Raw genomic sequence first — 25,270 nt, forward strand, 5'->3', positions numbered from 1 at the left:
CACGGAGGGCAGCGAGAGCACGGGCCGCTATAGGTTGTGCGGCTTAGGTGGAGCGGTCTCTCACATCATCGCTGAGGCATACGGTGGCCGCAGAGAGCGGGGACCCCTGCCCACCCCGGAATACAGGTACCTGGCTCCCTGCGACTCATTCCAGCAAAGACATAAACACATGTGTGGGAGGCCCCGAGCCACTTTTGTTTGCCGGTCACGTGGGGACAGCATAGTTTCTGCACACCCCCCTCCCATAAGTCTGTGCTAAAGAGGATGGCCCTCATTGATACAATTGTGAGATCCAGTGGGGGACAGGGGCAGCCCTGCGACACTCCTGCATCAGCCACATGGAGCCAGTGAGAGTCCCGAGGGATCCTTAACCTCTCCTCTGGCTGCTCCAATTCCCGAAATCCGAACCGGATGAGGAGAGGAAGCAAACAGACCCTGCCAAGCATGCTTCTGTGGGAACTGCTGTCTGTGAATCCCCACAACCTGCCTTCCCGCCGTCAGACGAGACGGGGAGGCCACCTGCAGTTTGCAGCATCGGGTGAGTGCTGCCTGGCCCCCACCGCCACATGGCTCTCCGCAGTGACATATAAGTCCCCCCGTTAAGCTCCTTCACATGCCAAGACCCGCTATCCTGTTCACCATCACGCCTACTCGAGATACACCCGGTACCGTCAGGTTTTAGGATACTGTATTATAAGACTTGGAAGGAATATACTCACGTAGAGGTCTGCATGCGAGGATAACTGCTTTATCTACACGGGAGGATACAGTCCACTCTACCCTATATTGAAAACGACAGCTGTGGCATTGCTATGGGACTACATGGGGACTGCCTGGTGAGATCCATGAGAACAGCAGCACCACAACATCGATTGAACACGTATATGCCATACAAGAAGTACATCTCTCACTATTAGAGCAGCTTAATCAGCTGTGGGAACTGTCTGCATTCTATATTTCCCGATACACGCCCGCCATCCATCCCCCGCCGCCAGTCAGCGAATGAAGGTGAGGCCGCCCTTTGCCACCACTGAGTTGGCCTCTGTACGAGCTCCCACTGCCTGGTGTGCTCCACGTCCTCTGTGCCATACCTGACCCATCCACAGCTCTTCTGAGGTGCTTGTTTCCCTCTCCCCCCTGGGCGACTCTACTCTGTGGGCCTCACCATGACCACCGGTGAGCAAGACTGTTCACTGCCGGACTTAAACTTCCAACAATCAAGTAACCATTTTAGAAGCAGCGTGGGCCAGCAAGGCCTGGTCCGTGGGGGCAGTAACCCCTGAACTTCCCTGGCGCACATCTTTACAGGGTCAACAAATTCGATCTGTACATTAGATTTCTCAGATAATCCCTTAGACTGGCATATCTATTGTCCTCCTCGGATCGACTGCCCTTGCCCCACAAAATACCCCTTACTCCCCTGACCTGGCTTCCCTGTGAGCCCTCACCACCAGAGACACCTTGCGCCCCTGCGCAATACCTGTTCCCCGCCGCGTCTCTCCCGTGGGGCCGGTACTCTTCTCTGACGGCCTGCCCTGCTCTGTTGGTTGGAGCCCCTGCCCTGACCACACCAGCGTCATTTCCACACTACTGTACCTTGACTTGATCCTGCATATATCCCAGCGGGGTCATGACTAAAGGGGCCAGCAGAAAGCAGAGCTCTATCAACATCCTCACTAAACCACCACCAAAGCAGAGTGAATCCCAACCAGAGGCCGAAGCCCTCCCACCCCCCGCAGTGTCTACTGAGCCTACAGAACTCCAAAAGATGATGGGATATATGCGGGAGGGGTTCACTACACTACACACGAAGTTGGATGATATGAGCGGGACTATCTGTTCTAACAAAGCCCGGATGGAAAAGACCAGCGCTGTATGATGGAGGTGGTGTCTAGGGTCGGCCTGGCAGAGGTTGATATTGGCACACTTAGGTCTGAAGTGGCCTCACTGGCTAGACAGGTCCAGGTGGTCAGCAAGAAGAATGAGGACATGGAGTCAAGGTCCAGGCGCAATAAATTGTGCATTATTGGCATTCCTGAGGATAAAATAGATGGCCCCATGGAGGACTATGTAGAGCGCATTCTTCTCTCCTTACTGGATTCCCCGAAGCTCTCCCCACAATTCGCAATTGAACGAGCTCACTGATCCCTGGCCGCGAAAACCAAGCCCGGAGCTCCACCCGTCCTATCATAGCCAGAGTGCTAAAATACCTACACAAGGACACCTTGCTGTGAGCAGCTAGGCCTAAAGGCGAACTTTCACTCGGCTCCACCTAGGATCCGGACTTCTCTGTCACCATTCAACAGGAGCGCAAAACCTTCATGGCTGCCAAGAAACGTCTTCGAGAATTAGGAGTTAAATATTCCATGCAATACCCAGCAAAATTAAGGGTCTTCTTTTTCACCATTCCAGAGAAGGCCACCAAAAGTATTGAAGACCACTTTCCGGGTTAGCAACTGTAACCCATCATCTCCGTGGACCCTTCTCGGTCTCTCGTAAATTTGACCCTCCCATGCAAGCCTGTGAGATCAATGCTGGCTTCCGCCTACATGTTCTCCCCTCATTCTTTATTGAATGCCATGCTCTGGAATGGTTGGAGGGCTATTCCCGCTTTCTCTGTGTTACCTATAATTCTTATATGTTAATATACAAGTTATACACCAATCAATGTTATCTCACACCCTAAGTCAGAGTAGATGCTGTTCTTGGCTTGCGAACAGCCCCCCATGCAGTGCTGCAATTGTTATGTTCTTGGGTTGTTGGTTTCTTGGGGTATCACCCTTCTGATTGGGAGGGTGGTGGGGGAGGGGGCTTGTGGGGAGTGACAAAAGTTTAAAAAGTGCTTGGCATGCGATCGTGGAGATGAGCTACCACTTATCTACGTGCTGTATTCACCATATCCCGAACCTTTCCGTTCTGGCTTAGATTTTCCCGGGCAAATGGTGCATTCGGGCAAACTTCCATTGACACATACCTACTATATTGATGGTGGATGAAAGCATAGTATGTATGAGCTGGAACATTAGAGTATTGAGTAACCCTGTCATAATGCATAAACTACAATTATGTTTTGAACAACACAAGGTCAAGGTGCTTTTTCTGCAGGAAATCCACGCGTTGGCTGAGGGGTGGGATAGGTTTGCCAGGTCATGGGGCCCCCAACGCTACTACACCAACTACTCCACCCAAAACCGTAGAGTTATGATCCTTATTCATAGGTCCCTCAAGTTCACCCACAAGGTTGCACATATAGACCCTCAGGGACGCTACGATTTACTATTCGGCACACTTCTAGGTCGTGAAGTGATCCTACTAAATATATAGGGCCCTAACACTGACGATCTCGATTTCTTTCCCCATCTCTCCTCCCTGTTGGCTGGGTTCCCCCTCGTTCCAATACTGTGTGGCAGAGTCTTCAATACCATAGTTGACACTGATTTAGACAGGTCTGGCACGAAACCTCGTCAGCTCTCCAAAGCGGCTATGACCATTATAGAACAGCTACCCTTGGTAGGACTGGTTGACGCATGGAGGCTGATTCACCCAAGTTCCCATGTCTTCTCCTTCTACTCATTGTTGCACGACTCGCACTCCCGTATCGATAGATGGCTAGTCTCTGATATACCTATTCAAACTGTAGAGCAAATGACCATCCTTCCGAGGACCTTCTCAGACCACTCTCTGGTTACTGTGAGGTGGGGTGAGTTGGGTGAGGGGGGGCACTCATGGAGACTAAAAATGAATACCTTGCTGAACCCAGTGTTCGAATCCAAGCTAGGGACCAGTATAGACGACTTCTTTGCATTCAATACTGGGTCGGTAGAGACTCAGTCCACTCTCTGGGAGACCTTTAAAGTTTACATTCGGGAGGTTACCTTGGCGAAAGAGACAGGGATCCTTAGAGTGCTTCGTAAATCCATCAGGGACATTGAGATAATACTTGCTGGACTAGAGACGCGATACACCTTGTCTCCCACCCCTGCTACTCTCAGTGAGATAGGGAAAGCGCTAGATACCTTCTGATCGATCGGATCCAGGCAGATTGCGAATGCAAATTCTTAGTCGACCCTTAATCCGCTAGAAAATATGGTGAGAGCGAATGCCCCGGCCGTCTACTAGCCAGATTGATCCGTCAAGAGAGAGGAACTCTGCATATTTCGGCAATTGATACAGTGGAAGGTACACTGGCCCTCTCCTCTCAAGAAATTAATGATGAGTTTCACTACTTCTATGATGCGCTCTATTCTAACACAGACACCACCTCTACGGCGGCCATCGAGTCCTTTCTAGGCAGTCTCCCACTCTCGTTGTTGTCTGCAGGGACCAGGGAAGCACTTGAACATCCAATGTCAGGGGAGGAACTGTCTAAGGCAATAGACTCATTATCGTCTGGTAAGGCCCCTGGGACTGATGGGCTTACTTCTGAATTTTACAAATGTTACAAAGGGTGCGTGGTCCCCTGACTGCTGACTGTTTATAAGAGGCATTCATGGTCAGTAAACGTCCCCCTTCGCTTTGCGAAGTGACTATTTCAGTATTGATCAAGCCTGATAAACCGGCCACGCAGTGCGGCTCCTACCGGCCCCTTTCTCTTATTAACTGTGACGTTAAAATATTTGCAAAAGTACTAGCACTCAGGCTGCACCATATATGCCATTTATTGGGCACCCAGACCAGTCAGGATTCATTCCGAGCCACTCCACCCCCCTCAACTTGCGTCGCTTATTTAACATTCGAGCCCGAATTGACCCAGACGTGCCAGCCTTAGCGGCCACATTGGATATGCAGAAGGCCTTTGACTCAGTCTCCTGGAGGTTCTTATGGTTAATGCTGGAGAAACCTGTGTGGGTTTTCCTGGTCTCAATCGTAGATGAAATATCTGGGGGTAGTGGTCACACATCGCCGGACACCTTTGTACGATCATAATTATGGGAATTACCTCACCTACCTAAACCAAAAAACCAAGGGCTGGGCTAGGTTGCTGATCACGCTTGCCGGGTTGGTGGCTGTCCTCAAAATGGTAGTACTCCCACAACTTTTATACAAATTTCAAAATGTCCCGCTCTGGCCTGGAAGTGAATTCTTCAAATCACTGACCCAGATAATCAATGCTTTCATGTGGCGCTCTGGTGCTGCCTGCCTGAAGTTAGACATGTTAGCTACTCCCTCTGCTCAGGGTGGGTTCGCTGCCCCTAACTTCGAGCAGTATTGGATTGCTGCTCAGGCCCATTTTGCAGCGTACTGGTTTGAATCGGACAGGCCCCTCCCATGTCAAATTTTAATGCCTGGTAGCCGGTGACCTAGATATTCGCTCGCTTGTTCTCCCCTCGTCCAGTCTGAAACTACAACCCACCGATCCTACCGAAGCCACGATGACGGCGTGGTGGAAGATTTGGAAACAGGTAGACACCCCACATCCATTTCACAACGATTTCCCACTATGGAACTCTATCCCCAGGACTCCTCCTGTAGATAAGGCAATGGACCGCCACTGGTCCGGGAAGGGCCTTAACGTCATACAGGATGTTTTCACTATGGGTTCCTATATTGAGTGGCAGGACCTACCGGAGTCCCTGAGAGAGCGTCCCTCCTGTTAGTCCAGAAAAATAGATACCTCTCACTATTAATGGCAATGTATTATGTTGGCCGAAGACCAACCGTCTCATGTGCTGAACGTCAGAAATACAGACTCATAAGTTTGACCAATGTGCGGCCATTTTGATGTAACAAGAATCGCCATTTTGTTCTCTAACGTTTGCTCATTGCTTTCTGTCAAAACTGCTTAGCTGAAAGCTTATTTTGCTTATTCTGCTCCATTGTTGTTCAACGCGAAAGAGCAAGGCCACGAGGCCATGAGATATTTGTTGAAACATAACGTAGGCAGCCACAGAGAGGAATGCCCAGTCCCCTCCCGCACGTGGCCTTGGAGGGGAGCAACATGGCATTTAATCATTTCACAGATGCCAGCTAGTCTCGTTTATGTAGTAGAAATGCTAGAAAGGAACAGTTAAAGACTTGAATTATTACCCTTAGGGGTCCCTCGCGATATGGAAACAAGGCAATAACCATACACGAAAGGATGCGCCAGACACGAGGTTCAAATTCCCAATGCTAGGGTTTATTGCAAGCAAAATAGTCCCAATTGGCCAACTGTGGTCTCACGCCCCGCGACGTGTATTCTCTAGACCTCGAGGGACACAAGAGAGCGAATTACGTACATCAGTTACATATATACAAAATGCATATCATACAATCAGCTATGTCATGTTTAACACCCCCCTTTTATTGAGTTTCTTTGAACTCGGGATGATGATGGACATTTCCGACGAGTATGACAATTATGACACTTTCGATGTCTATTCTAGTAACAATGTGCAATTTAGAAAGTGCGGAGGCATCTTCTAGTTGTTGAACAGAACACAGTGATTCTGTTCTTGGAAGCAAGCTGCACACGGGGGAAGAGTCACATTCCAAGCTTTGCTATCTATGAGGTGCTATTCGTGTCTTGGGAGCCGACACGCTCTAAAGGGTTTTGTGAAGGGGGGCCCTAAGAAGAGCATAATTCAAGCCTTTAGCTGGTTTATTCTAACATATTCTACCACAGTACGAGACTGGCTGGCAGCTGTGAAATGATTAAATGCCCTGCAGCTCTCCCTCAAGGCTACAGAGAGGGAGCGTGGGCATTCCTTTCTGGGCTGCTCATGAGGAGTTTTCAACGAACTCCTCAGTCCCGCGGCCTTGCCCTTTCATATTCAGACAACAATGTTAACAGTTGAGCAGAGTAAGCAGAATTCGCAAGAATTGCAAGCTGCAAAACAGTTTAGACAGAAAGCAATGAGCAATGGTTAACAAGCAAAATGGCGATTCTTGCTCCGTTTAAAATGGCCACTTGTTGGTCAAGCATAGCAGTCTGTATTTCTATAATTCTGTGCATAAGACGGTTGGCCTTCGGCCATCAAGATACGTCTATTATCCAAATGAAGGGTATTCATTTTTCCAGATTGACAAACCCTCCTTTTGGCCGTATGCCAAACGTCTTATTCATTCATTGTATCCTCCTCTGATGAGGATAATTCTCGGGTATCTATGTCTGAACCTTTCATGCTATCACAAGCATCATCTTCATCATTAATGTCTATAGCCATGAATTGTTTTATTGTTTTTGTTTCATCAGTGTCTCTGTTATTTCGGCCATGCGTTTGTTTTCCTCTCGACACCATGTGCATACATCCCTTAGTACATCCCTCAGTTATCTCAGTGCAAACTATTGGTAGTCATTGTATGCAACAGCAAAATGTTATGAATATACCAAGTACCACCACTAGTATCGAAATTAGCTTCCATCCCCAGGACCGCAATAGTCCCCAAAACCAGGATCCTATCCCCAACCCCCTTCTTCAGTAGAGAGTGTGGAATTTAGGACATGTAATTTCTGGATTACTTTAAATATCGTAGGGGAGTAATCATCTATAAACACTCCCCCACGAACTAATATTATATCAAGAGCCATTCTGTTTTGTAGTGCCATTAGCCTAATTTCTTTTTCTTCCAACGTCATGTTGTATAAGATATCCGTTGTTGTATCTATTGTATTTTTTAGTATTCTGGACAGTTTCCTTATGTTATAGGAATTTTCTATTTGGGCCAAGAATGGTATAAACGATTTGGATACATCCATTGCTATCATTCCATCTTCACTACTCCTTCGGGTTCTACCTTTTAATCGCCTCACTACTTCTGCAGTTTCTAAGAGGAACACTCCTGGGAATAGTAGACCCAAGTAACACGTACCTCCCCAGTTCCTAGGTAACCATGGATATGCTTTTTCCCCACATATAAAGTAAACAGGGTCCCCTACGTACATGGGTTCTATTTTGTGCTTTAAAACCACTGTGTTCAGGCAGCTGCTAAACGTTCCTACTTTATAGGAACCTTTTTTCTTTAAACATAGGGGAGCAGTTTTGGGGCTATAATCCACTGTATAGGCAGGGGGCACAGCATCTTTACTCCATTCATCCCTTATTCGAAATGTCATTACTGATGTTGCGTCTGCTGGCGGGGTCGGTCTATTCTGCCTATGTAATCTATCTAGTCTTGTTGTCTTTCGTGTATTTTTCCTCATGGGATCTGGTGATAACACGCGAGCTTTGTGGAATATGGAACAGCCCACAGGTCTCATGATCACTTTCTCAAATTCATTCATATTGGTCTCGTCTAGCTGACCTATATTACTCTTGTTCCATTTCCCAAAGAACATTGCACTCAACGATACTTCACATGAATAAACCAATGATAATGGTTGTACATACCAGCCTATCCCTTTCCCACAGTGCTGTGGTAAATGGGCATAAACCCAGCAATCTTTTTTCTTTAAAACCGCATGGGTCATGTTCATGATGACCAGCAATGTATTGTTGTCATATCCTTCTCTATGTCTTTCTTCCATTGGGGACAAAGTACGAGTGATTACCTGAACCGGGCTCTCAGTAGCTGCTTTTAGCAAAAGTGTTTCTAATGGGTGCGCGGACTCCAGGAACCATAGTGTAATAGCTATTATTGTTGGGACTACCACACTTAGAGAACACAGGACCAATGTCCAAATCAGTACCTTATTCCTTTTACAATGCTTTTTCCCTAAATTTACAGTCTCTAAAACTATCATCTTTTCAGCTGGGGTGCAGGAGGAGGCTGCAACCGGTCTTGATTTGTTCTTCATCGTCCTTCTTCTTGCTGGCAAAGTTCGTTGCAAATGTCTCTTGTTCTTGATGCAAAAAGTTCAATGAAAATGTCACAGTTCAATTCTGCCAACCCTTTCACAGCCTAGATCACTTATCCCCTCCGAGCAAGATTAGTTGTTCTTTCACCCACTGCTCAGACGTTTCTGAACCGTTCTTTATTGACAGAGTACTATGTGCATCCAGCTTGTCTCGCTCTGGCTTAGGACACATGTACTCTATCAACCTTAGTACCTATGTGCGTCTAGCTTGTCCTGCTCTGGCTCCTGACACATGTACTTTATTATAAGCGCACCGAGTAGCCGTGAGTCTTGAATTGTCCGACTTGCACAACTCTCACACTTCTCTCCACTATGACCCTGGTTCCTACTCCGTCCGTGAGAGGAACTAAAGGCAAAAGAAAAACACCAAAGATCTGTGGATCACTTTGCCTGTCGAGGCCGCAGATCATATTGTTTCACTCTTGGTATTGTGTGATCTGTAAACAGTGCCGATGCACTTCCAGTATCAGGCTCAGTGTCAGCCTGCGGCGCAATGATGGGTAGCGATGAGCGCCGTGGCAATGATGTAGTTTCTTTCTTTGGCTTTGGTGCGTTTGCAGAAGCTGGTGGGCGCCAAAGGGGTACACGCGTTGTTTCTGCTCGTGTTTGTAATGCAGAGATTGTGTCGCTTGGCAGTGATGTTGTTTCTGCTGAGCAACGTTGGGGCACTTTTCGCCCTTTCCCCTTCCTGGCAGCCTCCTCAGGCTCTGTTTCGAGTTTCACTTCTCGCTTAGGCTTTGTTTCAACTTTCACTTCTCGCTCAGGCTGATGCTGTGGCAGTGGACTGGCAACAGTTTCTTTCTTTTTCAGGACCGTTGTCTCTTTCTGGTCGTCTGGATCAGGCAAAGTTTTCAGTGAAACTGGGAACCTTTTGGCATGCGTAGCATGAATCCAGGCCTTGCGGCCGTCCACCCGTATGGCCGTCTGCGTCGCCAGCAACACTTGATAGGGGCCGCGCCACCTGGGTGCTAATGTTGTCTTCCGCTCAAAGTTCTTAATCCGGAGCCAGCTTTCAGGCTCCAGCACGTGCCCCGATCCGGTGTATCGCACTGGTAACGCCTCCTGCACCTGCTGATGAATGAAACGCAACTTCTGCATTAAAAGGCCACAGTACGTGCTCAACACAGGATGCTCAACCTCACATAATCTTTTGGGCTGTGGTGCGCACCATACATTTGCTGGTCTCCCCATTATAATTTCATAGGGGGAGAGCCCAGTTTTAGCCTGCACCGACGTGCGCATGCCCAATTGCACTAGGGGTAATGCATCCACCCAACTCAACTTGCTCCCAGCACAGATTTTAGCTATCTTTGACTTTAAGATACCGTTATGTCTCTCAACAAGTCCGGCGGAACTCGGATGCCTGGAACTGTGGAATCGTTTCTCTATCTGAAGACCTGCACAGATCTGTAACACCACTGCGCCCACAAAATGTGGGCCGTTATCTGACCACAGGACACAGGGCAGCCCGAACCGGGAGAAATACTCCTTCAACATTACTTTTGCCGTTGACATGGCAGTGCAGTCTTTTAAAGGATATGCCTCCACCCACTTGCTAAATGCACAAATCACCACTAACACATATTTGTAGTTCTGGCGCCTTTCCATTTCTATGAAATCAAAATGGATCACCTCAAACGGCATAGAGGGTGGGCCAAAACTATCTACTGGAGTCACGGTTCCCTACCCTACATTGTGTTGGAGGCACGTAATACGAATAGCCTTTCTGCATTCTTTTTTATGTGCTCATTTTTCCATACTGTGGATAAATGCTGTACCATTTTCTTCGCGCAAATGTGGGTAGGGCTATGCGCCATTGTAACCATTGCGGTTACGTAACAATTTGGCAACATCCAGTTCTTGGTCTCTTTGTCCACCCAACATCCTTCCAAATCTAACTCAGCAGAGCCCTCAGCCCACCCCTGAATCTCTTCGGTCGTGGCCTCAGCCTGCATTTCTTTGACTGTGGCAACTCCATTCTCTATCATACAAGGTACTTCCTCTGTTTGTACTGTCATCATTCTAGTACTCAAATCAGTGGCTGTTTGTTTTGCAATCCTGTCTGCAAATGCGTTTCCCTCTCCCACTTTGCATGTTAATTTTTTATGCGCCTCGCATTTTACTATAGCTAAGCGCTTTGGAAACGTGAGTGCAGACAACAATCGTACAATCAAAGGGACATGCTGAATCCTGGCCCCATGTGATGTCAAGAAGCCCCTCTCAGCCCAGAGTCGGCCAAAGTTATGAACCACGTCAAAGGCGTACTGGCTGTCAGTATAAATATTCACGTTCAAATTCTCAGAGAGTTCACAGGCTCGGGTCAGTGCTATTATTTCTGCGGCTTGTGCCGAATTGTAGGGGATTCTTCTGCTTTCTACAACACTCAGGATCGTCCCGTCCTCGCCGTTCTCCGCTTTTACTCTGTTACAACATACACGATGGGGCAAGTGGGGGAGGGTCCCTATTCGGGCACCATCTTGAAAGGGGTCCTTAGGGGTCCCTCACAATATGGAAACAAGGCAATAACCATACACGAAAGGATGCGCCAGACACGAGGTTCAAATTCCCAATGCTAGGGTTTATTGCAAGCAAAATAGTCCCAATTGGCCAACTGTGGTCTCACGCCCCGCGACGTGTATTCTCTAGACCTCGAGGGACACAAAAGAGCGAATTACGAACATCAGTTACATAGATACAAAATGCATATCATACAATCAGCTATGTCATGTTTAACACCCCCCTTTTATTGAGTTTCGGGATGATGATGGACATTTCCGACGAGTATGACAATTATGACACTTTCGATGTCTATTCCAGTAACAATGTGCAATTTAGAAAGTGCGGAGGCATCTTCTAGTTGTTGAACAGAACACGGTGCTTCTGTTCTTGGAAGCAAGCTGCACACGGGGGAAGAGTCACATTCCAAGCTTTGCTATCTATGAGGTGCTATTTGTGTCCTGGGAGCCGACACGCTCTAAAGGGTTTTGTGAAGGGGGCCGTAAAAAGAGCATAATTCAAGCCTTTAGCTGGTTTATTCTAACATATTCTACCACAGTACGAGACTGGCTGGCAGCTGTGAAATGATTAAATGCCCTGCAGCTCTCCCTCAAGGCTACAGAGAGGGAGCATGGGCATTCCTTTCTGGGCTGCCCATGAGTTTTCAACGAACTCCTCAGTCCCACAGCCTTACCCTTTCATATTCAGACAACAATGTTAACAGTTGAGCAGAGTAAGCAGAATTCGCAAGAATTGCAAGCTGCAAAGCAGTTTAGACAGAAAGCAATGAGCAATGGTTAACAAGCAAAATGGTGATTCTTGCTACGTTTAAAATGGCCGCTTGTTGGTCAAGCATAGCAGTCTGTATTTCTATAATTCTGTGCATAAGACGGTTGGCCTTTGGCCATCAAGATACGTCTATTATCCAAATGAAGGGTATTCATTTTTCCAGATTGACACTTACGGCCCCCCTTTCCTGAGCCCTGTAGAGCGGGCTGACTCCCAGGACACAAATAGCAACTAGGAGATAGCAAGGCCTGGAATGTGACTCTTCCCCTGTATGTAGCTTGCTTGCAAGAACAGAATCACTGTGTTCTGTTCAACAAAGAAATATGTCTCTAGACTCGCAATGTTGCATATTGTTGCTAGATGAATATTCAAAGGTGTCATATTCGTCGAAATTGTCAATCATCAAACCCAGTTCAAAGAAACTATACAAGGGGTGGTGTTAAACATGTCATGACTGATTGTAAGATGTTCATTTTTTATATATGTAACTGATGTACGTTTTTCACCCTCTTGCGTCCCTCGAGGTCTGGAGACACACGTCGCGTGGCGTGAGACCGAGTTGGCCAACTGAGACTATTTGCTTTGCAGTAAACCCTAGCTTTTGGGAATACAACCTTGTGTCTGACGTATCAGTTTGTGTGTGGTGATTTGCCTTGTTTCCACAATGCGAGGGTCCGCTAGGGGCCCCTTCACTCCTGTTGGTTACAATATACTGGCCTACGTCGTACGCTTAAAGCCAGGTGGCACGAATTCCCCTCGATCCCCCCTGACGATCTATTACTGTCCGAGATAATGATGGGCACCACAACGAGGGGAAGTGTCGCCAGGCTACATGGTCTTCTTCAGGGTAGGACAGGCCGGCCATGGGATAAACTTCGGGGATGCTCGGAGGAGAGACTTGGGCATAGATATTACCGATCAGAAATAGGAATCCATGTGTGCTCGCACCCAGGAGGTCTCCTTCAATTCTAGGTTCAAATTAATTCAGTTTAAAATACTACATAGAAACCACTATACTCCGGCTAGGCTGCATCGTATGTCTGAAGACCGGTCCTCTGAGTGCCCGAGATGCAAAATAGACAACGCTGATTACATACACATGCTCTGGTCCTGCCCAAAGCTCACGTCATATTGGGAGGAGGTATGTGAGGCCGTATATCAAATACAAGATTATACTATCACACCTTCCCCAATTACCTGTCTTTCCATGAATTCCCCTGCATCAACCGTGACCTTAAGAGGCTGTCTGGGCTCTGTATGCTACTAGCATCCCGCTGTGTATTGTTGCTCTGGTTACGCCCTGGTATTCCTACATTTGCCCAATGGCTTCAGGCTGTCACATGGGCCTCCGATATGATATGATATGGCATTTATAACACGCCTATACACAAGTGTTTCAAGGAGCAGCGCTGGTCCGCCATGCAGCAGGTGACTTGTAGACCTAGGAATGTCAGGGTCCCTTTCAGATGCTATTTACATTCCCTGACCGCTGAGGACGAGAGCAACAGCGACATTCCACCTTCCACAGTCCCCTGTACATGTTAATATATTTACATGTGTGGTTCTTGACACCAACTTTTTTGATGTACAACCTGCGAATTTTACTGCCCAAACCCTCTGTGGTAGCATTACTTGATTTTGTACCATATATGTCTGATGCCGGTTGGTTATATATTGCTCGTTGCTCCTCATTGTATTGCCAAGCAAATTAAATAAAGTTTTAAAAAAACAAAAAAAACATGGAGAACATTTGTGTTGTAGATTAGGGTTAGCCTGGAGGTGAAAGGATTTATACGAATCTTCTGTTGGCCATCATACTTTGGACTTTGGTTACTAGAATAGGTTGTCGCTGGAGAGGCAGAGACTTATAAGAAAAGGTTCAAGACTTTCTATGTTACATCTTTTGCACACCTTGAGGTAGTGTGAGCACCCAGCAAACCATACTTTGAGTTATCCTAGACATGACACTGGTTCACTGAGCTGTTGCTTATTATTTGTAGAACAGTTCCCTACTGCCTTCAGGCCTTTACCCAACTGAAGACCTTATCTTGTAAATGCTACTAAAAGATGGTTACCTGAAAGATCTTCTGTATATTGTGTCATTGCTCAAACTTCCTACACTACACACCCATCGAATAGCATACAATGTAACCTAGGAGAGTTATAAAGACCCATTATCCCCTGGAGGATGGGCTATCTTAGTGTGTGGGACAAATCATGTAGCATGTCAAGACTTCCCTGCCCCCTTTGGAATGGAACGGTTTAAACAGTTTGGAATGCAATCTGAAATAACACTCAACTGAAAGCAGTGGGTGAGAACAAAAAGGGGGTTGGGAAAGAAAGTGGAGAGTGAGACATGAAATAACGACTATATCAATTATGGGAAATATTATACAATGCCAGCATTTACTGTCTGCCAGTAAAAGAAGTTTGTGAGCATAAGCGCCATCCAGTATAATCTCAACATTATGCATTGCTGAGAATAGACCGTATCCAGACTTAATCCTACAACTTTTACTGTCCTTAATATATTCATCTATTGTTCTATTGATAGTCACTCTTTATTTTTTTTCCAGTCTGTTCTAGTTTTTTCTAGTCTCTGGATTTTCACTTTTGAGATAGGCTTGCAGATATTCTTGTCTTCGGGTGTGTGACCATCCTTCAAAACAATTACACTACTCCTGGCAAATGATCTGAGGAAGTTCAGGTGTGTGTGAGTTTAAGGTTCTCTTCAGTTGCAAGTATCTTCCTTTTCGCTGGCAAGCCATGTTTGATCTGTATGATTTCGAATGACATCACCCGTTCATGACATGGTGTAATATGGTTGTACCCCTTGTACTCCAGTTGATACATTGGGGCTCATTATAAATTGCGGTAATTCCTTTACCACCACTCTTCCAGCACAGCCAAACTACAAGTTTGCCGGTAGGGTGGCCTGATTTACCTCCAGCCAAGAGCTGCAGGGTGAGTTAGTCAGGCACCCCACTGGCAAAAAAACTGCTGGTATCACTGGCATCAGTATTACCATTGCTGATCATACCAGCAATCCCCCCATGGAATGGGGATTAACATACCGTTGCCGGCACCTGTAATCTGCCGGAAATTCCAGCAGATCAGGCGTCGGTAACAGCGTTAGGGAGATTTATCATTGTTAGGCCTCATCCCCTCTCCTAGTGAGACCCCCAGCACTTTTTACTGGGCTTCTGGACCTTTTTCTGAAATCCTGAATGAGTGGAGCCTTTTTCCACTGATTCATTCTTATGGGCTCTGTCTTTTGGAACTCTCTTTTCTGTGATTTGCCTGTCCTATGGAGTCTACTTTCTTCCATACCTTTTGAAGGCATCTGTACTTTACTATTGCAGCACACAGCTCCTTATGGGCAGTGTTGCTGGGGACCTTTTGCGTCATCCTTAGGGATTCTTTGTTTTTATCCTACAGTAAATACAGTTCTTAAGGATAGAGAGATACTAAGTATCTCTCCTAAAACGTTATATTCTGAGAGATTGGCACACAGCACCTTATGTGGAGTGCCAAAGGGATACTTAGAATCCCCCTTCTCCCTACTCTTGTGACATTCTAATCACATAGACAACCTTTTAGTTATGGCTGGTGCTAGTGGACGTGTTTTACCAACTATCGTGGGATGTCCATAGCACGGGTAGTGCACAATAGGGGCACCCAAGTACTAACTTGGGGCTTCTTTCTTTTTTTTTGTCATTTCTAGCGTGGTTGCTCTTTGATAGCCCTTCTTCTACCATTCTGGGAGGGGGAGGTCTGTGTGTTTTTTGCCTTTGGTGGGAACCATTGGGTGTCCCTGCCTAGGCTCCAGTGTGATTGGGCAGGCAGAAAGTGGGGGAGGTGTTTTCCACCCCCCCGACCTTTCTCTGCCTGAGTGCCTGAATGGGACCAGCTCCGACATACACCCCTTTCTGTAAGCTGCTGAGAGAGATTGCAGAGTGCTGGAACTGTATATAAGGAGAGGCTCCTGGGGTGAAAAGCAAATCGACCACTGGAAACTGAAGAAACAGAAGAATAAAATGACCAGAGATGCCTGCAGACCCTTTGCAATGCTGTGAAGAGACTATTGCTGTCCTGGCCTTGTTCTCTATGCAAACGAGGACCTCCGAAAGAGGATGACTCCTTCCCTCTGACTGGTGGGAACAACCAGTCCCGAGACGAGCCATCTCCCAAGGTCCTGTAACTTTCCAGAGCTGCGGAACTCCAATATAAGGAGACCAACGACCCATTTTAGGTGCATCATCGTGGAAAGGCCAAATTCATCCAAGTCTTTGCTGAACTCTCAAGGAACCTCCAAAGACACAATCCAACTCATCCAAGTTCCCTCAACAGGAACCAAAGAGTGACCAGAGAAGTTGATGAAAGCTGTGCCAGAGGTCCTCCCTCGAACCTGCTGCTGAGAGATCCTGTCCATTGTCCTGCCTTTCATCATCAGACAAAGGAATCTGGAGGTCGGGTCCAGCGTTGCCACATCAAGGAGAATCCAGCCACAAAAGTCTTCAAACCAAAGGTACTGTGGGGAAAAGGGAAGTGCTTACCTTAATCCAAAAAGTCACTTCAGAGTGTTGGAGTACACATAGAGGTTTCCAGGGCAACCCCCTCTTACCTCAGACCCAAGCCACTGCTTGTGTCCCTTTAGCAAGTCTTTTTAACATGGTCTCCAACGTTGGTTGTATCTTCTTGCATCTTTGAACCTATAGACTAGAAAGTATCCACAGGAACGTTTGTATTCTGCTGCTTTACAAGACTTTGAGCCTCTCTGAACTGCCTTTTAGTTAAGGTTGCGTTTTGCACTTTAAAAGACTTGCTGTGTGAAGAAACTGCCTCTAGAACCTTAAGCTCTGCTAGTGTTACACTAACCAACTGTTTTCCTTCCTAAAAATCGTTATCTTGTATGACTTTGCTAACTTAATTCAATTACTGTGCTACTTTGTGGGTGCGCGTTATTTCTGATAATACGGTAGACCTGTAAAACTCCTGTAACAATTGTAACCGTTCAGCAACTACCAACCAAGTAGTGCCCGTCGAAAAGTATCTAAAAGTATGCCTATGTATGCCTATGTGTTTTGGTTTATTGTGCTAAGTATTTAAAAGTGATCTTTGTGTAAATATAATATATCTATATTTTAATATAAATGTATGTGTAAGTGATTCTTTGATGTTCATTACTAACTAGGTTCAGTGTACTATCCTACAGCTCACATCTTCCTGATAAGCCTGACTGCTCTGCCACTCTACCAAGGTTCCTGAGTAGTACAGACTGATACTAAGAGTTGGGATCTACAAACGACTGGGATAGTTTTTTGAAGTCCACTAACTGTGGACGTTGGGTAAACTTGTCTAACAAACAGTATTACTGTTTGGTGGTATGCCGCCAGATTTACCGGTGGGATGCCACCAAACATATGAGGACCATTGTGTCTTCAACCTTTAGCAAGGCTTTCAATAGGATTTGTGAGCATGGCATCAGTGGAGGGTGTAGCTTTGTACATACCTGTTGATAAGACCTTGGTGTACACACGATTGGATTTGACAGTTCTCCATCTGTGGGTCCCCTGGAGTGGTGAAGGGCTTTCATCAGGGAGTTATCTTTCTTGTAATGTCTATTGATTGTCACTCATGTTGGTTCATTCACCATCAATATCTCCAAGCCAATATGTGCAAGGTTGAATGTTCTATAGTCCTGATGGTATTCTTTTAGTAGTGGAAACCCCAATCTGTCCCCTTTACCACACTCTGTGTCATCTTATCCAGCGTTAGGAGCACCTTTGTCCTGGATGCCCAGACACACATCATCAGTTTTTTCCATGTTTTAATAAGCCAGTCCCGTAAACTCCACACTCAGTGATACAAACAGATAATATATATCATTGGGAGGATACATATCTTCGCCATGATTATTTTTGCACATACATTTAAGTTTAGTTTTAGACATTTGCTGATGTCGTCTGCATTTCCATATATAACTGTAATTTAATGACAGCCTTTCCTATTTTGATTCCATGGATCAAGTTGTCTTCTCTTATGATCTGCGTTAGTTGTTCTATAACAATAGAAACCAGAATGGGAGGCAAAGCACATCCCTGTTTTGTTCCCTTGCCCAGCACAATTTGTCATGGCAGGGCAAGCATTGGTACTCACCTTGTGTAAGCGCCCTCGTACATAAACACTGAGTCGCTTAGTCAGAGACTAGAATAGGAATTTACAACAGACATTGTCAAAGGACTTCTCTGCAGCTAGACTCATCAACAGGCTATGGTCAGCGCTTTTTGTGTTGTGATGCGTGATGTTGAGGATCTGATGGATATTTGTGCTCCCATTTCGACCTTTTGAAAAACTCATCTAGATGGGGTATAATAATCTTTCACACAAAGGGCCTCATCACGAGTTGGGCGGTAACGCCGGCGCTAATAGCGCTGGCGTTATGTGCCCTACCGCCAAACCCACCGGCGCTATTAGCGCCGGATCATGGGTTTGGTGGAACTGGAAATCCCCATTCCCCATTGAGCCCATTCGGAAATGCCCATTCCCCATTGGGCTCAATGGGGAAATTTCGCGCTCTTACCGCCGGCGGATTTCCCGCCGACGGTAAGAGCGCGAAATTCCAGCAGATTTCCCCCCAGCTAAGAGCTGGGGGGAAATCAGCTGAAGCCGTGATTTGGCAGACCCTTAAATGTCGCAGTAATAGCGCTACCGCCACATTTAAGGGTTACCGCCAAACTCGTGCTGAGGCCCAAGGTCTCCAAGCCTTTTTGCCCATTTTCTTGTAAGGATTTTTGTGTTGTGTTCTAAGCAAGGTGTACTTCTCTACTCTGATTTTTAAATGTATTTTATTTATTTCCTATTTCACTTTCTCCAGTTCTTCTTGAAGAGGCACTGTTGTTTTCTGGCCTCTGCCATATTCAGATGTTGCCATTTCCCTGCTGTTCCTCCTTTCCTGCCTGGCAGAGTCTTTCACTAGCATTCCATGGCAGAAGCACTTCAAGCAAGTACCAGAGTATACCTTTGCTTGTCACTCACTACATGTATGTTTCCTAGAAAAATCACATTTTGGTCCTAATTCTATTGTCGTCCGGAAGGAGCAAGTTTAGCTGCCAAATTGGTATCATCTTTAAGCCTAGCTGCAAACAAATGTCCACCAGTGCACAGTATGAGAGTAGGATATTGCCTACATCATTACGAATGGTTGTTCCTGTTGCATTCCCATATGTGAAGAACAAGTCTATATTCAAGTGTGATTGATGAGGAGCTGAGAAGCATGTTCAGTCTCTCTTTGTTGTATTAACTAGTCTCCAAATATCTGAAAGCCCAAGCAGATCTTCGAAGCTAGCCCCCTGCCTGTTTTTATCATTGTGGTCATTGCTTAGGCTGGAACAGTCCAGTGCTTTATTTGGATATATATTATGGTCCCCTCCCATTATGACGATTTGGCATTGGTAGGAGGTAAGCACCTACTATGGGCATTTTAAAATCTGGTCTCACACTAGACACATAAACACTTACTAGAGTTTGAGGTATCCCGTTTAACTCAAGCGAAGTAAACACTAAGGGATCGATTCTCATCAAGGTGTTAAGTAACGAAAAGGTTGCATAAAGCGTTAGCAACCTTTTCGCTACTTACCACCTATTCTGAAGGTGGAGCATTCTTCCGAAGTTGGATTGACTGTGCCACTTTCGAAATATGGGTGCCCGTTGCTAGGAAGGGCTGAAAACCGACCTAGCAACCGGCATTTTCATTATGTGGCACTCCTCCACTTTTGGAACTGCCTGAAATTGGCGCCGAAGTACGACACCAAATTGGTGTCGTTCTTGTGGATGAGTGCCACAAGGATCACGGATTGCATGAAAGCACCATGGTTGTATTTACGGTCCCAGGGAGTAATCCTGCCGCGTACTGGACGTTTCACTTGTTTGCCATTTCATTTTTATGACAATGGGCAGGAGCAGCAGAAAGAGAATGCGAGTTAACTGGGAGGTACATAATATGCCTTATAAAGTCCATTCTGCTTGTCACCGAGCTGCAACCCCAAAGCCACTGGGCGTTTTAAGTGAAAATCTCGAGGTTGCAAGCTCTTAAAATACTTTTTCCACAGCACGTGCTTCCCTCTGAAGATTGATGAAACAGATTTTCTCATACACTGATCGCGGCAACACTTTTGTAAATTACTAATCTCTCGTTATTTCACGACGGTGCTGTCGAGATTCTGCAACCCGCCCGTTCTCCAAAGAAACAGGTGGATTGCAGCCAGGGTACTGTTGTCCTCTGCGATGACGCCCAGGCCCACTTGGGAATACTTGTTGTGCCCGGGCGTCAAGAAAAGGCGCAGTGAAGCATGCTATATAGCACGCTCACTGCGTCTACATAAGAATCGGGCCCTGAGAGGCCATCCAGGTCTACTTTGATCGTCACTGGCCTAACCATATGCTTTGATGCATGAAGATGCTACCCCTTTTAGTGAGCTTAACATACTCACTGTAGAATTTGGTACTTAACCATTACTGGTGATTTTGCTCAAATCTGCTCGAGCAAGATGACTTTCTGGCCGTATGGAAATATCAGCTTCGTTATTTAGTTAAAACATCAGATTATTTCTAAACGTTTAGTTGGTCTTTTTAACCTGTATTCCAGGTAGTTATTTTGCAAGTATTCATTTTTGATTCTACATTTTAATACACTGAAATAGTGATGTGATGATGTGGTGGTGGCGAGGGGGGTCTGGCTGAGGGAAGAAATCTTGTAATGTGAGTGGAGTTCCTAGTCTAGATTATTATTTACAAAATGGGGTTAAATTCTCACTCCCAAATCCAATAAACTATTATTAATTGTAGTCTATTTATCTGTGTAAACTGTGGTTACCCTTGGTGTATACTGTTACGGGCCACTCCGCAGATGATCGGCTGCTATTCTGTTGTTTACTCACCTACTTAACTCTACCTTCAGAGTAGGAACCAAACTCTCCCCCTCGATGCACGTTATGGTACTGTCCTGAGAATCTGGCTCGCTATGAGATTTGGGCTCTTCCAAGCCAATCACAGACTACATGTCCCTTAGTCTTCACAGAGATATTCTTCTCTTTCAACTTCAGTCTAATTCATTTAAAATTATGTTAGCCTGCCCGCCTTGTTCTCTGGGGTTTGATCAAATCTCTGATCCACACTTATCAGTGGATATCTAATCACATCCCTAAGCTGCCATGGTCCTAACCCATTCTCTCTCGTTTATAGTGTTTTTGTTAGGAGCAGTGGTGGAGGACTATGGGAAGCTTGTCCAGCTTGTGGATGACTAACGTGTCTGCCATTTTGAGCCATGGAGCAATACTTGTCCCAACTTCTCAAGAAGCATCTCCACACATTGGTGTTAACATCCCACACGTTGCAGCAACATAGCACTCTGTTTGACAAACAGTTCCAGAGCACACTGGGTAGCTAGCACATGAGACATCTAGCCAGGTTGCCTGGGTTGGAGGTACTTTCAATAGTTTGTCTCGGTACTGTTCTGCTCCTTCTGGCCCTCGAGTCATGCGTCTCATAGACACCCCATCCTAGAAAAAGAACCCTGCCTGTTCAATCAATGTTCTTCACCAGCACTTCCTATAAGCCAAGACGTCTCTGAGGCACTCCTTTCATTATTTATTTTGATTACCTTTTGTGCACTGTAAAGCACCAACTGAGCGTGCAGTCGCTTCATAGCACTCCAAGAGGAAGAAGGGGGAAACGAAGAGGGTGGGACAAGGGATAGAGGGGTCTAAACCTACACATGCTTGGGACATTCCGGATCAGTTAAGTGCAAGGGAGGGGGAGTTGGGACGAGTGCAAACAAGCCAAGGAAAATTATGCAGAGGCAACACAATTCTGCAAGGGCAAGGAAACAAACTTGGATGGTCCACAGATGTCCAGAAGTTCAAGCAACCTGTGCAGCATTTTTCTGAAATGTGAATGCCCACTGAACTCAAGGAGGTGAGCATTTTGTTTCATAAGGACAGTCCTTTTCCGTCCAATAACTCAACCTGTTGCCTCCCTTCTCGAATCGCTTCAAAGGTCTCCTCGCCACTGTAGTCACTCTTCTGTACTGTCTTTGCACCTGGAATCTCAGATGAAAAGAAATTCTTTGTTCTGAGGGTGCTGGCCATTTCTAAAGGGAACACCAAAGAAAGAAAGAATCTGCCTATCTCAAAGTAATATGAACCCACACCTCATATTAAGGGGGGCAAATGAGGGAGAGTGGGGCCACAGAGGTTCATAGCAATAATATGCATTTAATGAAATCTCAAAAAAGGGTTCCTGCATTTCTTCATTACGGTGGGTTTTTCCCCCCACACATTTAGGTTAACACAGTTAGAAGGAACGGATGTATTTCCCACCACATAGCATAAATAATAGATAAGGTAGTAAATGTGTAAGTACTTTGCACCCTGTTGATTTTGATAGCCTAAAATGCAAATATAGATGAGAAACTCCCTGCTTGTACATGGTATGTGTTGATTGCAATAGAAACTAGGGATACTCCTTTCTAGATTCGATGTTCCTGATTGTATAGGATTTTTTGACCAGTTCAGGCTCTCGCGTGTGCCCAAATGGTGTGATCTTGGTCAAAGCGATGTATCTTGTACCTCACTGTGGAGCAAATGTGTAGCACACATAAAGCATTCAGCCTCTAGCATTAAGTGCTGTGTAAGAAGAGCTGACGTTTCAATATCTGTGTTGGACAGGGCCATGATCTCCGCAGACTTAAACCAGGACGGGTATGAGGATCTGGTGGTCGGAGCGCCTGGGTACAGCACTCAGGGGAACTTTCAGCTGGGCAGAGTGTTTGTGGTGTACAGCAATGAATCAGGCTTGCCTCCAATCAGCATGGATCTGGACAAGGATGCTGACGTTCTATTGGAGGGTTTTCAGGTGAGCCAACACTAACCATTACCCTGAAAATGTTATATTGCAATGTGCGTTGAGTATAAGACTAGCACGATGAATCTCATTGACCTCTTTTTAAAACATAAATCTAAGCACAGATTCATTCTCAGGATGACCACCGCCATTATTATGCACACAAGTGAAACAAACACTCTGCATCACGCACCAACATTTCTGTGTAGAGAAAAATGTGGCGCAGAGACCAAATGCCAGCCTCTCTTAGACCAAAACTGTGGAAGAGCTTGTCGTTTAACTTAAACCTACAACACATTCATTGAGTCAATAATCCACTGCGAGTGCCTTCGACAAGGGTGTGGGAACACTAGCCCCTGTACAGGTAGCCGCACTTGGAACTATGTTTATCAGTTCCCACAGAAAGTGGTGAGATGATAATGTAAAAAAATAAATGCATGAAAAAATGCTGGCAACAAGTGTTCCTACATAAATAAAACGGAATGCCCAAAGATGGCTGCCAGATAAAATGCAAAAGAAGCTAAAAAAGAGCCATTTCCATGCCGGATGAGGTATCTGTGCGATTTGCGGCAATGAACGTGAAGAAGGTGCGCAGTGGTAGTGAGGTGGCAGGTAAGTGTACACTGACAGACATCAAATCACCCAAATGCCATAGGTAGCGGAAGTGACATCACCTGCACAATGACATCCTTGACTTTGTGCCCCTAACCACATCACAGAAAGTGATGCCATATGACCTTTTGCCCTGCCCACATAACAGGAAATGACATCTCACCAGTAACAAAGACTACACGTGTGTAATAAATAAAACAATATGTACTGCTACTTTAGTTTTCAACTCTGTATTGACTTAACTATACTGCTTTCCCAATACGTAATGGATGATGATATGCAGGGACCCACCCAGCAGAACCATAAGAGGCAAGGAGCACTTCTTTAATATGGCAGTAATGCCACACACGGCCAGTCACTGTCATTGTCTATCTCTTAAAGCCTAACATGCCAGGTATAGTCATAAAGTGCTCAATACTGCCTCACATGCCAGGCAGCGCTCTAGAATGCAAAATGCAACCTCATCTACCTGTGATGAATCTGAGGATGCCATCACTCCTTTCCCTGAGGTAGCCTCTCTCTATGTGGCCAGGGGACGCCAGACGCTATCTGATCCTGACCCTGGGGGCGGCTATATGAGGGAGGACCACCTGGGGGAGGGGAACCTCAGGGATTACATGATATCTTTGGAGGAAATCACATACCCCATTCCGTTTTTACGGATGTTTCCTCTATTCCACATACCGTCATGGCATATTGTAACACTCTCCATCAACCTCTTCTTAGATCTACTTTTAGTACTCCCCAACAGCCCACAAAGAATAATATGCTAACAACTGGGACGAGGAAGAGGTAGGGAGTAGTAAGGATCACTCCCAATGAGGACCAGTATCAGCTTCATTAATGCCATTCAAGAAACAGTCTTGTAACAGCTGAGGCAAGAAAGAGCAGTGGAGCAATGAGGAAGACTAAGGGCCTCATTACGACCCTTGCGGTAGGGGTTTAACGGGGCCGGTAGAGCTGCCGGCCCCGTTAAACCCCTATCGCCTCATTACGAGATTTTGTAAGCGATATTCAATCAACACTACAGCTAAGTCAATGCCTAGTCTGGGATGCTGAGGAAAACCCTTATTGATGTATTTTTATATCCAGTTCAGTACTCTGGATGACAACCCTTGCATAACACCCCCCTCTTAGAATCCCCCTAACCCCACTGAGCCAAGAAGTAGGTTTGTTTTGCAAATTAAAAGGTTTATTTGAAAATTTAAACAATATATATATATATATATATATATATATATATATATATATCAAACTTCTATAAATAAATTGATAATGGATATTACACTTGTGAATATGAGCAGCAAGAGGTAACTTATGAATAGGAACAGAAGAATAAGGTGGGAAAGAATGCTTTATATGGTTCAAGGAAACGCAAGATGGAATAAAATGCAGTACAGAAATGCCTTGTTATGATTTTAGCAAAAGGTAATATGATCACTTTTTCTTTTGACAATTCACTCCCCCCCTATGCAATACAAGAAATGGAAGGAGAGCACACAGTCTTCAAGAATCCCACAAATCACACTTTATAATGCAATACACAGTTCCAGTTCCCCCAGCAAGCTTAGAGAAAACAGGGATGAGTTTTAAACACAGGCGAATTACTTTAATGTGGTTTGCAAGGAAGTGAAAAGGTGCTAAAATTGCTTTTAATTCCCTCTAGAGGTTCAGGGTAGGTGATAGCTACTTTAT

The 25,270-nt window shown here is 45.7% G+C and overlaps 1 protein-coding gene across 1 annotated transcript in view; it reads left to right on the forward strand.

Moving 5' to 3' along the window:
* GPLD1 (glycosylphosphatidylinositol specific phospholipase D1) overlaps positions 1-25,270 on the forward strand; it is a 701,308-nt gene that overhangs the window by 490,783 nt on the left and 185,255 nt on the right. The window contains exon 14 of the mRNA XM_069613627.1: positions 22,789-22,975. Coding sequence (XP_069469728.1) covers positions 22,789-22,975 — 187 coding nt within the window. The remainder of the gene's footprint in view (positions 1-22,788; positions 22,976-25,270) is intronic.

This window comes from Ambystoma mexicanum, chromosome 5p, assembly GCF_040938575.1.
Source record: "Ambystoma mexicanum isolate Mex_15411 chromosome 5p, UKY_AmexF1_1, whole genome shotgun sequence".
Lineage (NCBI taxonomy): Eukaryota > Metazoa > Chordata > Amphibia > Caudata > Ambystomatidae > Ambystoma > Ambystoma mexicanum.